Source organism: Mercenaria mercenaria, chromosome 3, assembly GCF_021730395.1.
Source record: "Mercenaria mercenaria strain notata chromosome 3, MADL_Memer_1, whole genome shotgun sequence".
In the NCBI taxonomy this organism is placed as follows: domain Eukaryota; kingdom Metazoa; phylum Mollusca; class Bivalvia; order Venerida; family Veneridae; genus Mercenaria; species Mercenaria mercenaria.
This window is the reverse complement of record NC_069363.1, coordinates 102,473,483-102,488,890: the sequence shown is the minus strand read 5'-3', so window position 1 is coordinate 102,488,890 and position 15,408 is coordinate 102,473,483. Positions and strand designations below refer to the sequence as shown.

At 36.5% G+C, this 15,408-nt stretch overlaps 1 protein-coding gene across 1 annotated transcript in view; it reads right to left on the bottom strand.

The window, feature by feature from the left end:
- The window catches only part of LOC128556008 (fibropellin-1-like), a 50,859-nt gene that overhangs the window by 21,176 nt on the left and 14,275 nt on the right, over positions 1 to 15,408 (bottom strand). The window contains exons 17-27 of the mRNA XM_053539890.1: positions 14,795 to 14,908; positions 14,462 to 14,575; positions 12,202 to 12,348; positions 11,887 to 12,000; positions 11,179 to 11,292; positions 10,847 to 10,960; positions 10,532 to 10,645; positions 8,540 to 8,653; positions 7,013 to 7,126; positions 6,683 to 6,796; positions 5,769 to 5,882 (exon numbers count right to left, since the gene is read on the bottom strand). Coding sequence (XP_053395865.1) covers positions 5,769 to 5,882; positions 6,683 to 6,796; positions 7,013 to 7,126; positions 8,540 to 8,653; positions 10,532 to 10,645; positions 10,847 to 10,960; positions 11,179 to 11,292; positions 11,887 to 12,000; positions 12,202 to 12,348; positions 14,462 to 14,575; positions 14,795 to 14,908 — 1,287 coding nt within the window. The remainder of the gene's footprint in view (positions 1 to 5,768; positions 5,883 to 6,682; positions 6,797 to 7,012; positions 7,127 to 8,539; positions 8,654 to 10,531; positions 10,646 to 10,846; positions 10,961 to 11,178; positions 11,293 to 11,886; positions 12,001 to 12,201; positions 12,349 to 14,461; positions 14,576 to 14,794; positions 14,909 to 15,408) is intronic.

Sequence of the window (15,408 nt, the reverse complement as noted above, 5' to 3'; positions counted from 1 at the left end):
CCAATCTCGCGGTCAGTATAACATTCTTAGACAAGTTAAATATTCATCATAAACGTCTCATCTCTTTATGTTCAAATAAATATAATTCATCTCGGTTTTTAATTCAGCAATCCTGTATTAAAGTATGAAAATAGAAAACTTACTGTAAATCTTGATTTAAAATTATTCAAATCTCATAGATTAACCTAACTAAAATATAATAAATAATATCAGAGTATCAATATAATTTACATTATTTCATATTAGAGTTGCCGAATATTCGATAATAATAATGTAACAGTGTATACTTGTCTAATCTGTGGTAAAATGAAAGAAATGGTACTAGTTTGATTGAATGTTTGAAGATCGAATTTACAGACATACTCGATTTCATTCCTAACAAATGACCACTTTGTTTTCAGAATGATTGGTATGGCACGAGCGCATGTTTATTCGTGCACGTGAACAGGCCTGGCTAGAGTAACCAACGAGACTAATCGAGATATCAGCCTTTTTTCAAAAACAAGAAACATTTACTTCGTAAATTACAGCTAACTATAAATAACACTTCCTTATGAAAGACATCCATTTAGAAAAATTGCAGATCTTTCACGCGTTTTCATTGATCAGCTAACACGTGCGCACGTGTTAGTTATCACATGCGCACATGGTAGTATAACGTGCGAACGATATAGCTGTCACTTGCGCACGTGATAGTTATCACCCGCGCACGTGGGAATTACCACATACGTAGCTAACACGTGCGCACAGAAAAAATAGAATATTTCCTATGTCCTCGCTATGCCACCGTACTATACATAGAACATCTGTAGAATTACTTCGAAAACAAAAGTCAACGGATATGAAGATATTTTTCGCTTAATAATTTATGATTAAGTAACATCTGAAAGTGAACATTGAACAAAAAGGTATAAAATACATATTTTATAGCTCTTTGAATTATATTAAACTGAATGACTTCGGTTAATTATGTGCTTTCTTTATTACCAAAATGCGATGTTATCTATATGTTGGTTTAAAGGTCCGACCTACCCGGAGTGGGTCTCCGCGGCCGAGTGGTTTAGATCGATGACTTCAAACCAGTTGCCCATCACCGATGCGGGTTCAAGTCTCACTCAGAGTGTTGAATTCTCCATGTGAGGAAGACATTAAGCAGGTGCTCGCTCGTGATAAAATAATGCACGTTAGGGCACCTGGGGTATTCCTCCACCAAGAAAACTGGAAAGTCGCTAAAGGACCTATAAGTGTGTCAGCGCAACGTTAATCCCAACAAAAACACACACAAAAAACCGACCTACTCGGTCGGTAGCAGACGATACTGTATTAAATCGAACGAAACGCGTTTGTTCGAATCTTTGGACGTAGACACATTATATCGATTATTTTGCGTCTGTAAAAATATTAGAATTGATTTCATAAGTAAAGTATCAATACATGTCTTATATACATTTTCAGTACAAAATATAAATGGATTAGTTCCTCTTTTTTTCTATAAATATTTGCATTGTATGCACAAGCGTTGGAAATGTGCAGAAAAAGAGTTAATTTATGCTTGCATTTGATTTTTACAATGGCGATGATCCACGGATGTATTTATCACTACAAATAAATAGGGATGAATTGATTAATCTTTTTCTTTTCTCAATCGGCTATTTAGATCAAATGTTAAAATAAATCGGGAACGCGCTAGATGAAATGATGGATTCATTCATGTTTGATTTTATACCTGTTTTGGTCCGTGAATGCTTTTTTTCAGTTCATGTCATATTAGTATTAAACATTTCTTTCTTTCAATATTGGCACTCATTCTACATACACGTACAAGTTCGAAAACATGCAAAACGTTTGACCTTTGAAATGGCCGGAGAATATAATTTTCACTACACATATTGATTGCATCCCGTATTTTTCAAATATATAAATTATTTAAATCCCGTATTTCCGGCATATACGGGAAATATACGGAGTTGTATACCAAGCATATACGGACATATACGTCCCGTATTTTCGAAATATACAAATTATTTAAATCCCGTATTTCCTGCATATACGGGAAATATACGGAGTTGTACACGAAAAATATACGGGAAATTTAATCCCTGTATTTTCGAAATATACAAACTATTCATATATTGTATATCCAGAATATACGGGAAATATACGGAGTTGTATACAAAGAATATACGGGAAATATAAGTCCCGTATTTTCAAAATATACAAATCATTTAAATCCCGTATTTCTGGCATATACGGGAATAATACGGAATTGTATACCAAGCATATACGGGACATATACGTCCCGTATTTTCGAAATATACAAATTATTTAAATCCCGTATTTCCGGCATATACGGGAAATATACGGAGTTGTATACGAAGAATATACGGGAAATTTAATCCCTGTATTTTCGAAATACACAAACTATACATATTCCGTATATCCAGAATATACGGGAAATATACGGGGTTGTATATGAAACATATACGGGAATTATACGTCCCGTATTTTCGTAATATACGGATTTATGTATTCCCGTACACCAGGCATATACGGGAATATACGGTGTTGTATACGATCAGAATAACCCTTTTTAGAATTTCCCGTATTTCAATAATATATGGAGTATCGTATACTAAGAATTCCGTATTTCATAGTATACGGAAATCCGTATTTTATTAGTATACGGACTTTTAAATATACAAATCCCGTACACGCCCGTATTTTAGTTTTCCGTTATTTCTTCCCGTATACGGGTAATATACGGGATCCCGTACACTCCCGTATATTAACTCTTTTTTCGCAGTGTATGTGAACATGTTATATAGTGCCGCAATAGACTGTGGATGAACAGTGTCTGATGTATGGAAGCTGTACATTTTGGACCGGGTGGGTTTATAAACGAGGCTATGGTCAGTTTCATAACAGGAATCCGAGAGACTGACCGCTTGTCGGGTATGGACCTCGAACCGGTCACTACATTGATGTTCAAGCCAGTTAGCAGGCGTCTCATATATGATATAAAGAAATGGCGTGAATGTTCGTTACCTTGTGTATGAGACGCATAACTAATAATACATGAAATAATTATTTTTCTCATTTCTATGTGCTACCGGCATTTTGGCATTGAAGGACATTGCTTACCAGTGTGTCTAGTGCATTTGTCGGCATTATTATATTAATGTATAACAAGTTTTCTTTTAACTGACAGGACATTGGTTGTATTACAGGGAATTAAATGGAGGTTTGCTTCAGTGGAATAAAATGGTTGTTGTTGTTGCTGCTTTTTTGTGTATTATTCTATTTATTCATTTATTTTTCAATTTAGAACATATTTCGAGCTTTCCGTTTCAGCCCGCATCAGGCCATCAACAGATATTCAGCCTTGGGTGGGATGCTTCTATTCTGATTTGCTTTTCAGGTGTACAGCGCAGGCCTGTGTTACTAAGAAACTAATAAACAGGGCTGATTTTCTCGGTCGGCCTCGTCAAGTTGACCTGTTATATATTTGTCCTGGTACCGACCGGAAACACGGCTTGACGGTATTTGAATTTAAGTTTTGCTCGATTCATTCTACTGTTGCTCGATTCATTCTACTGCATTCTTTGGATGTGGCTTTTCCTGTTGGGACTTTTGTCCATGTTTTTCTGTATGTTGTTTTTTCATACCATTTATGTCTTTCTTTCTGTTCTTTTAAATGTGGATTTCAGATACCTTAATGTCTGTGCTGAAAGAGGTTTTCTGGTAATGCTCATACTAATTTTGTTTTCACTATTTCAGCTAACATATGTAGAAAATTATTCAGTTGCAGTGTTTTAATGCCAGACTTCCTTTAAAGTTCCTGAACCAGTTGATATCAGTATGATATAGATATGGTAGATGGCACCAATCTGTGGATATGTCACATTTTGTCTATAGGTGTTCCTGATCAAACTTAGAACTACACACTCACTCAGTTGTTTCTCAAGAAAGGCAGACATCGGTTCACGATCATTCTTTTGTCCTTTGCAGGCGATGAATTCCATACGTTAGTAGGTATTTAAAATGGTACCACCAGTCAGCAGCTACCCATAAACCAGATCAACCTATTAAGTCGTGTGGGCAGAAGCTGTGATTCCCAGTGTAACACCGCAGGATGACGGCTAGTTTTCGGTAAGCGATTTACACGTTCCATAAGGGCACTTCCCTCCGAACGAAGTATTCTATTAAAACTTTATGTCTTGTCTTAATGTCTTTAGCCAGAACTTTAGAGTATTGTTATCAGTAACTGCTTGACAGTTTCAAGTGTACCTTGAGCTGTGTCTGGCTCCAGTTAGAGTTCTTGACCTTCCGTACTTGCCTGCTTCCAAGATGGTGCGGATCGGCTTGGCATTTGACGTTCCAGGCATTGCCCGGCTTAGTCGAAGAAATAATTCATTTTGAGATAGGCTGTGATGTATGGATCTGTTTTACTTCCAGTAATTGTATTTGATATATTCAAATATTTGTATTTGCTTGTGGGTTCTGGTCTTTCAGTCATTAAAATGTCCATTTTTCTGCAATTGTAGTGGGTAAATTATGCATTTATTACTAAAAATTGCATGTTTTTGAAGTAAATGCTGATTTTGATACATCATTTTACAAAATAAATAGGCTTAAAGTTACATAAAACATGCTATAAGACTAACTGGTGATATCGGAGTTGATTTCATGAAAATCTAATTGAAATTTTCAGAAGGAAGGCAAATTTTGTTATGTGCCTTTTTTCTTTAAAATTCCAGTTTCCGAGCCAATTTTGCCACAAAGTAGGTCTAATGTTTGAAATGTTCTGCGGTACAGAATTTTCTTTGCGATAAGAATGTCTTGTATAACTTTTCTCGCAAGACTCTAAGTTACAAGATTTTGAGGGGAAAATTTGGCTAAATTAAAAATTTGATAAGATTTAGGTGTCACCCCGGTATAGAAGTACTTCCGGGTCGTTGTATCCTATTTTGAAGTTCCTAATTTGAAGCTATCCCTACTTTGACTTGTTAAATTCCAAATGTATTTATTGACACTGTGTACATTTTGTGTCATTTCTGATGTCTTTAACAGTTGTTTTATCTGTGTTTTCAGGACTACATTTCTGTGCGGGAGGATTAAAAAACTACACCAGACTGGCGGCCATGACAGATGTCAGTGGGAAATTTAAACATGGACTAAATACTTCGATGTGTAGCAAAAAAGTTCATCGTTGATGATAGTGTTTTTATGTGATATATTGACTGGGATAGTATTACTCTCCAGAAATACAGAGCTGTCAATGCTGCAATTTCGTTGTGAAATTCACAGTCCATGTCCAAAAGTGCTTGTTTTACTATACAGCAAAGAAGGAGAAATTGTACTGGACCGACACCTTAAAGTAGTAATCCCTATCAATCCGTACCAATCCGTACGGCTCAGGTACGGATCGATAGGGATTATTACGTTTCTATCCGTGACTAGACGTAGCTTTCCGTGCCGTATGTGTTACTGGGGTGTAAGAAAAGATAAAAGGTTAGGGTAAAAGCAGTGAATTAGGGCTACAGTCATCGATATCTGAAAACATAAACACCCAAAGGTAAACCTTCACATTTAGAATGTTGGTGTGCACAGCAGAAATAATAAATGTCATCAACACTTACATTCGGTCATTCTAGTAGTAAGGCACTTAAAGTAATTGTATATAAATGTTACAGCTTGGTTAAGTGGTTGTTTTCTTCAAAAAGAAAAAGTGTTCTTTGACGAAGGAACAATATTGTTTGAGTGCATACCGGTTGTACAGTTGTCTCCAGTGAAACCAGGTGCACATGTACATGTATAAGCGTTAATGCCATCGTCACATGTACCTCCATTCAAGCATGGATTAGGGCTACAATCATCTTTATCTAAAAACATTAAAAAATATACTTTGACACTCAAAAAGCTTTTGTATAACAGTATCGATTTATTCATTAAAGGTTAACATTTATATATACAGGTTATCTCTTGCTAGAACAAATTGGATGCATTCACGTTGTACAGTTGCTTCTAGAGGAGTCAACTGCTCATGTCCATGTAAAACACCGTTCCGAGAACAGTGCTGCTATCACCACAGTAGGTGCAGAGTCACTGGCACTGGAAAGCTTCATGTCAGTCCTCATGGGGTAAAACGACACACTCCTTCACTGACACGAAAGCATCTTTTTAGTTTTACACATATTTTATCATAGGTATCATATAACGGAGTCAGAAGGATTCTTTTCGCAGCCATGTGCCTGACTTGCCAAGCTAATTTTACATTTTTTTCATGATATGAGTGCAATAATGGTCTGTGAATGATGATGATGATGTTGTTTATGATGATGATGATGATGATGACATCGGATGCATACTCATTTCACAATGGCCACCAGTGAAGCCAGATGCACATTTACATGCATAAGCATTAATCATGTCCGTACATGTACCCCCATGCAAGCATGGATTAAGCTTACATTCTTCAATATCTGAAAATGTACAAAAGAATTTGAAGCAATGAAATTGAAAAGATTCTCTCTCACAGAAATAGGTAAGGAAATGAATGCTTAAATATAGTTAACTTTCTAACTTAGCTGTTACGTTAATATACATCTCCTCTCTTGCTTAACTGTTTTCTACAAGATCTGCTATATAAGAAAACTAAAAGCAGTGACGATCGATTGCTTACTTGTTGTACAATTTTCTCCAGTGAAGCCAGCAGCACATGCGCATATATAATCGTTTATCCCGTTTGTACATGTACCCCCATTCAAACATGGATTAGGTCTACAATCATCGATATCTGAAAAAGATAAAAGAACAAAAGTAAACCCTTACATTTGGAATGTTGGTATACACTGTAGAAATAATAAATGTCCTCAACATTTACATTCGGACATTTCAATAGCATGGCCTTTAACCTTTATTGTATATAAATGTTACAACTTGCTTAAGAGATTGTTTTCTGCAAAACACTAAAAGTGTTCTTGTTGATGAAAAATATTGTTTAAGAGCATACCTGTTGTACAGTTGTCGCCAGTGAAACCTGGTGCACATGTACATGTGTAAGCGTCAATCCGATCGTCGCATGTACCTCCGTTCAAGCATGGATTAGGGCTACAATCATCGATATCTGAAAACATTAAAAATATACTTTGACACACAAAATGCTTTTGTCCAACAGTATCAGTTTATCAATTAAAGGTTAACATTTAAATAAAATGAAACAATATAAGCTATTTATAGTAACAACAAAGGGAAGTAATTCTAAAGAAGAGATCTGCGCATGACACTCATGATGGTGTACAATTGTGCCAAGTTACATCAAAATCCCTCCATGCATAAAGAAGAAATGCTCCGAACAAAGTCATTCTTTAATTTGGCATTTAAGTGTGACCTTGACCTTTGACATAGGGACCTGGTTCTTGCGCATGGCAATCTGTCTCATGGTAGTGAACATTTATGCCAAGTTACATAAAAATCCATCCATGAATTAAAAAGAAATGTTCCAGACAAAGACATTCTTGTATCTGACCTTTGGCCTTTATGTGTGACCTTGACCTTCAACCTAGGGACCAGGTTTTTGCGCATGACACTCCGTCTCATAGTGGTTAACATTTGTGCCAAGTAATATTCAAATCCTGTTTTGCATGACAAAGTTATATACTGGACAGGAAAAATGTCCCATTGACCTTTGATCTCCAAGTGTGACCTTGACCTTTAAGCTAGGGCTCTGGATGTTGCGCATGACACTTCGTCTCATCATGGGAAACATTTATGCCAAGTAATATTAAAATCCCTTGATTGAAGACAGAGTTCTGGACCGGACAGGAAAAAAAGCCCTGTTGATCTTTGACCTCCAATTGTGACCTTGACCTTTGAGCCAGGGGTCCGGGATTTCCGCCTGACACGTCAACTCTTCATGGGGAATATTTGTGCCAAGTGATATTTAAATCCCTTAATGAATGACAGAGTTATGAACCGGACACGAATTGCGGACGGACGGAATGACGGAATGACAGAATGACGGAATGACGGGAAGACCCTGTTCATGCCATGTTAACATCTGACTGCCAGGTGTGACCTTGACCTTTGAGCTAGGGGTCTGAAAGTCCTGTATGACACATCGTCTTATTGTGAGGTACGTTTGTGCCAAATAATATTAAAATCCTTCATGGATGGCAGAGTTATGGACCGGACAGGAAAAAAGCCCTGTTGACATTTGACCTCCAATTGTGACCTTGACCTTTAAGCTAAGGGTCTGGGTTTGCGCATGACACGTCGCCTCATCATGGGGAACATTTGTGCCAAGTAATATTAAAATCCCTTAATAGATGACAGAGTTATGAACCGGACACGAATTGAGGACGGACGGACGGAATGACGGAATGACAGAATGACGGAATGACGGGAAGACGGAAAGACATTTCAGTAGCATGGCATTTAACTTTTATTGTCTGTAAATTTTACCACTTGCTTAAGAGAGTGTTTCTATAAAACGCTGAAAGTATTCTTGTTGATAAAAAAATATTGTTTTAGTGCATACCTGTTGTACAGTTGTCGCCAGTGAAACCTGGTGCACATGTACATGTATAAGCGTCAATCCCGTCGTCGCATGTACCTCCATTCAAGCATGGATTAGGGCTACAATCATCGATATCTGAAAACATTAAAACTATACTTTGACACTCCAACAGTATCAGTTTATTAATAAAAGTTTAACAGTTAGATATACAGGTTATCTCTTGCTAGAGAAAGTTGGATGCATTTACGTTGTACAGTTGCTTGCAGTGGAGGCAGCTGCGCATGTACATGTATAAGCGTTGAATCCCGTCTGTTCAGGTTAACTACAGTTATTGATAAGTAGAAACATGTAGAAAGCAAATCATTGCTTGACATTCAGAATGCTGCTTTGTAACAGAAAAGATCCATAACAACAATCGACTATATCCGTGTGTTTTCGTATAGTCAATAATGAATTCGGCATTCTTAGGATGTAATTGTAGCTCAACAAGTACAAGCATTTCCAAAATATATTCTAAATGCCCCAGTCGCAAGCGATGAATATTCAATTTGCCGATGGTCTTTACAAGTCTACAAGATTTGCAATGGCTTTACAGACATCAGCGCAGACAAATCCTTCAAAGAGGCGATGCCGGTACAGAGATCAGAACTAGCTCGTGAAGGAGCTCATTACAGACAAGATACTGTCCAACACCATGTTTACAAGAACAATAAGAGATTGGAATCTCATAACTGTCAGCAGAGTATCAACAGAGCCCCTGGATGGGATCAAGTCAGCCTTCTAGGGATAACATCACACATTACTTCAAAGACACGACAGCATCTATTTAGTTTTAGACCTATTATATAATAGTTCTTATATAATGGAGTCAGAAGGATTCTTTTTGCCACCACATGCCAGATTTGCGAAGCCAGTTTACATTGTTTTCAAGATTTAAGCTCTATAATGTGCAACGAATGATGATGATGATGAGGAGGAGGAAAAGTAAAACAACAATAAACTTCGGGCGCATTCTTATTTAACAATTGTCTCCAGTGAAGCCAGCTGCACATTTACATGCATAAGCAATAATTCTGTCCGTACATGTACCCCCATGCAAGCATGGATTAAACTTATATCCATCAATATTTGAAAAAATACAAAAGCATCTGCAGCGATGAAATTAAATATTGGTGTCTCTATAAGAAATAAGTAAGGAAACGAGTACTTAAATATCGTTAACTTTGTAATTTAGCTTGTATACATATAAACTCTTGCTTGACTGTTTTCTACAAAATCTGCTACATACAAAAATAAAAGCAGTGACGATCGATTGCATACTTATTGTACGATTTTCTCCAGTGAAGCCAGCAGCACATGCGCATATATAATCATTTATCCCCTCTGTACATGTACCCCATTCAAACATGGATTAGGGCTACAGTCAATCGGCTATTTCCGTGTGTTTTCGTACAGTCAACAATCAAGTTGGCATTCTTAGAATGTAAAGGTAGCTCAGCAGGTACAAGCATTTCAACAATATATGCTGAATGCCCCAGTCGCAAACGATGAATACGAAATTTGCCGATGGTCTTTACAAGTCTACAAGGTTCGTAATGGTTTGACAGACATCAGTGCAGACAATTTCCTTCGAAGTCGATGTCAAGACAGATGTCAGAACAAGCTCGTAAAGGAGCGCATTACAGATCAGATACTGTCCGATACCATGTTTCCGAGAAGAGTGAGGGATTGGAACCTTATAACCGTCACCAGAATATCTGCAGAGCCCATGGAAGGGTTCATGTCAGTCCTCGTGTGGTAACATGGCACACTCCATCAGAGACAGCACCTTTTTAGTTTCAGACAAATATTTTTCTAGTTCTTATATAATGGAGTGAGAAGGATTATTTCGCCACCACGGGCCTGATTTTCAAAGCTTATGTACATTTTTATCAAGACCTAAGCTCTATTATTGTCAACGAATGATGAAGATGATGATTAAAAGTAAAACAACAATAAACTTCGTAAGCATACTCATTTCACAATTGTCTCCAGTGAATCCAGCTGCACATTTACATGCGTAAGCATTAATCCTGTCCGTACATGTACCCCCATGCAAGCATGGATTAAGCGTACATTCATCAATATCTGAAAAAATACAAAAGCATTTGCAGGAGAGAAATTAAAAGTGGGTGTCTCTATCAGAAATAAGTGAGGAAATGAATACTTAAATATCGTTAACTTTGTAATTTAGCTTGTACGGTAATATACATTTCATCTCTTACTTGACTGTTTTCTATAAAATCTGCTACATACAAAAAATAAAAGAAGTGACGATCGATTGCATACTTATTGTGCAACAGTCTCCAGTGAAGCCAGCAGTACATGCGCATATATAGTCGTTTATCCTGTCTGTACATGTACCCCCATTCAAACATGGATTAGGGCTACAGTCATCGATATCTAAAAACATAAAAGAAAAACGTAAACCTTAAAATTTAGAATGTTGGTATGCAAATTAGAAATAATAATTGTCCTCAACACTTACATTTGGTCGTTTCGATAGCAAAGCATTTAACGTAATTGTATATAAATGTTACCACTTTCTTATGAGATTGTTTTCTGCAAAACGCTAAAAGTGTTGTTGATGGATGAAGAAATAACGGTGTCTGAGTGCATACCCGTTGTACAGTTGTCACCAGTGAAACCAGGTGCACATGTACATGTATATGCGTTAATCCCATCGTCACATGTACCCCCATTCAAACATGGATAAGGGCTACAATCATCGATATCTGAAAATATGAAAAATACACGTTGACACTCAAAAAGCTTTTGTCCAACAGTATCAATTTATTCATTAAAAGAAAACATTTTGATATGTAGGTTATCTCTTGGTAGAATAAATTGGATGCATTCACGTTGTACAGTTGTCTCCAGTGGAGGCAGCCGCACATATCCATGTTTAAGCGTTAAATTTCGTCTGTACAGGTAAACTACAATCATTGATATACGAAAACATGAAGAAAGAAAATCATTGCTTGACATTCAAAATGCTGCTTTTTAAAAAAAACAGTAAATGCATTCAAGGTGGTGACCCCTAAACAACAATCGGCTATTTCCGTGTGTTTTCGTACAGTCAACAATCAAGTTGGCATTCTTAGGATGTAAAGGTAGCTCAGCAGGTACAAGCATTTCAATAATATATGCTGAATACCCCAATGGCAAGCGATGAATACGAAATTTGCCGATGGTTTTTACAAGTCTACAAGGTTCGTAATAGTGTGTCAGACATCAGTGCAGAACATTTTCTTCGAAGTTCTATTATTGGCAACGAATGATGATGATGATGATTAAAAGTAAAACAACAATACACTTCGTGTGCATACTCATTTCACAATTGTCTCCAGTGAAGCCAGCTGCACATTTACATGCATAAGCATTAATCTTGTCCATACATGTACCCCCATGCAAGCATGGATTAAGCTTACATTCATCAATATCTGAAAAAATACAAAAGCATTTGCAGCAATGAAATTAAAAATGGGTGTCTCTATCAGAAATAAGTGAGGAAATGAATACCTAAATATCGTTAACTTTGCAATTAAGCTTGTACGGTAATATACATTTCATCTCTTGCTTGACTGTTTTCTACAAAATCTGCTACATACAAAAAATAAAAGCAGTGACGATCGATTGCATACTTATTGTACAATTTTCTCCAGTGAAGCCAGCAGCACATGCGCATATATAATCGTTTATCCTGTCTGTACATGTACCCCTATTCAAACATAGATTAGGGCTACAGTCATCGATATCTAAAAACATTAAAGAAAAAAGTAAACCTTTAAATTTAGAATGTTGGTATGCAAATTAGAAATAATAAATGTCCTCAAAAAACAAAGACAAATATCAAACAGGGAATGCCACGCACCAAAAACGCAGCCTCCCCAAAACGAAACCTACAGCACGCAGACGTGCACACCACCTGAACACACACACACATACACGCGCACACACACAAAGCCAATACACCACAAGGACACACACACATACACGCGCACACACAAAGCCAACACATTAGGACAAAACGAACAAACAAAGGAACACAGTGGAACGGTCAGTGGCAAAGACACCACTGGGGAGCTTAAACCGGTTTATGGTGCGCACCCAACCTCACTCTTACCCCCAACCATGTTCCAAAGACACGGGACAGTGTAAATAAAAGTAATCCCCTCCAGGTGAATCTCTAACATACGTAATGTGAACAAAAAGGCATAGCATGTAAAACACAAAAATGCTCGTGTATAAATATATAAAAAGCAAACCTTTAGAACCAAAAACGTATGTACTCAATGCCTTTTCAGAAGACAGAGCAACAAGAGAAACACCCTTAAGGGCCCGACGAAACAGGTCAGAAGACAGATATCAAAACAGTTCAGTCCTGGTAGGATTTAAAAACTGCTTATCATAGAGTCATCCCCCTCTTCAGACACAATCAAAGAGGAAAGCGTGGTGTCCAACTGTAAACGGGTTGAACACTAAACATGCGGTATGTCTCAAAACAGTTGGGTCGTAACCTCTTTTAATAACACGTTTTATAATTTTACCAAATACATTTGGAAAATTACCATGACCCAAGATCTTACGAAGTTTGTAAACCACATCCCCATAAAAAACGGGTTTAGAAATACTTTCTCGCAGAAGTGTCTTTAAATTACTATTGAATTTTAAAACTAAATCAGAATTACGATAGTAAAATTTAGCAAAATATTTATGCAATTTGTAATAACGGTAGCCTTGCTGAAGAAGTTTACTTGTAATATATTGATTACGTTCATTGAAATGCTTGACATGACTACACGCTCTGGCAAACCGAATTAATTGAGAAATATATACCCCGTAAGATGTAGCCTGAGGTACATCCCCATCCAAATGGGGAAAATTTACAATACTAAAATTAAAATCATCCCTCTTGTCATAAATTTTGGTATGTATAATATTGTCATAAATAGAGAGATGTAAATCTAAAATCCGAATTGTTAGTTTTAATTAACTGAAGCTCCCTAGGATAAATAGTACCCACAAATTGACCAAAAAACCGATTATCCATATTAAGAATATCATCCAGATAGCGTGATGTATTATTAAATGCAGTTATAATATCTGCCTGAGTATCTGGAGAAAGTCTCAACATAAAGTCTCTTTCATAACAATATAAAAACAAATCTGCGACAAGGGGTGCACAATTTGTTCCCATGAGAATACCAACTACTTGTCTAAAAATTGCATTCCCAAACCTGATGTAAATGTTGTTCAATAAAAAGGAAAGGGCTTTACAAACTTCGTCACAGGTCCACATTGTATAATGTTTAATAATATTGCTAGTAAAAAAAGCTTTATCAAAATTGCAAGCGATAAATGTAGCATTCTCTCTGGCAAAAGTCTTTTGAATTAGGGCAGTTAGTTTGTCATTTATTAAGTTATGTGGTAAAGTGGTATACAAAGTAGAAAAATCGTATGTACTGATTGTAGATACCTTGTAATTATTAATTTTAAACTTATCCAGGATTTCGCAAGAATTTTTAATTGACCAAAATAAGTGTTTACCGGAGTTTTCGTATACTTTATCGCTGTATCTTTCTACGTGGGCTTTCACAGCAGTTAGATATGATGTTAATAGTTTTGAAATATTTGTAGTTGTACGAGAGCTTGAATTAGCGATGAAGCGAGCTTTATATGGTTGTTTATGCAATTTAGGAATCCAGTACATGGTTGGTAGTTTAATTTGTTGATCGTCTATACGAACTTTTAAATTAGAAACTTCAGTGATGTGATCAGTGACCAAATTATTTTCAACAGAAGGACTCAATGTATAAGTTTTACATTTCATCTCTTGCTTGACTGTTTTCTACAAAATCTGCTACATACAAAAAATAAAAGCATTGACGATCGATTGCATACTTATTGTACAATTTTCTCCAGTGAAGCCAGCAGTACATGCGCATATATAATCGATTATCCTGTCTGTACATGTACCCCCATTCAAACATGGATTAGGGCTACAGTCACCAATATCTAAGAACATAAAAGAAAACTGTAAACCTTTAAATTTAGAATGTTGGCATGCAAATAAGAAATAATAAGTGTCCTCATTACTATACTTACATTTGGTCGTTTCGATAGCAAAGCACTTTACGTAATTGTATATAAATGTTACCACTTTCTTATGAGATTGTTTTCTACAAAACGTTAAAAGTGTTCTTGATGAAGAAATAATAATGTTTGAGTGCATACCCATTGTACAGTTGTCACCAGTGAAACCAGGTGCACATGTACATGTATATGCGTTAATCCCATCGTCACATGTACCACCATTCAAACATGGATAAGGGCTACAATCATCGATATCTGAAGATAAGAAAAATACACATTGACCCTCTAAAAGCTTTTGTCCAACGGTATCAATTTATTCATTAAAAGATAACATTTAGATATGTAGGTTATCTCTTGGTAGAACAAATTGGATGCATTCACGTTGTACAGTTGTCTCCAGTGGAGGCAGCCGCACATGTCCATGTATAAGCGTTAAATTTCGTCTGTACAGGTAAACTACAATCATTGATATGTAAAAACATGTAGAAAGAAAATCATTGCTTTTCAACAAAAATAGTAAATGCATTCAAGGTGATGACCCCGAAACAACCATCGGCTATTTCCGTGTGTTTTCTTACAGTCAACAATCAAGTTGGCATTCTTAGGATGTAAAGGTAGCTCAGCAGGTACAAGCATTTCAATAATATATGCTGAATGCCCCAGTCGCAAACGATGAATACGAAATTTGCCGATGGTCTTTACAAGTCTACAAGGTTCGTAATGGTTTGTCAGACATCAGTGCAGACCATTTCCTT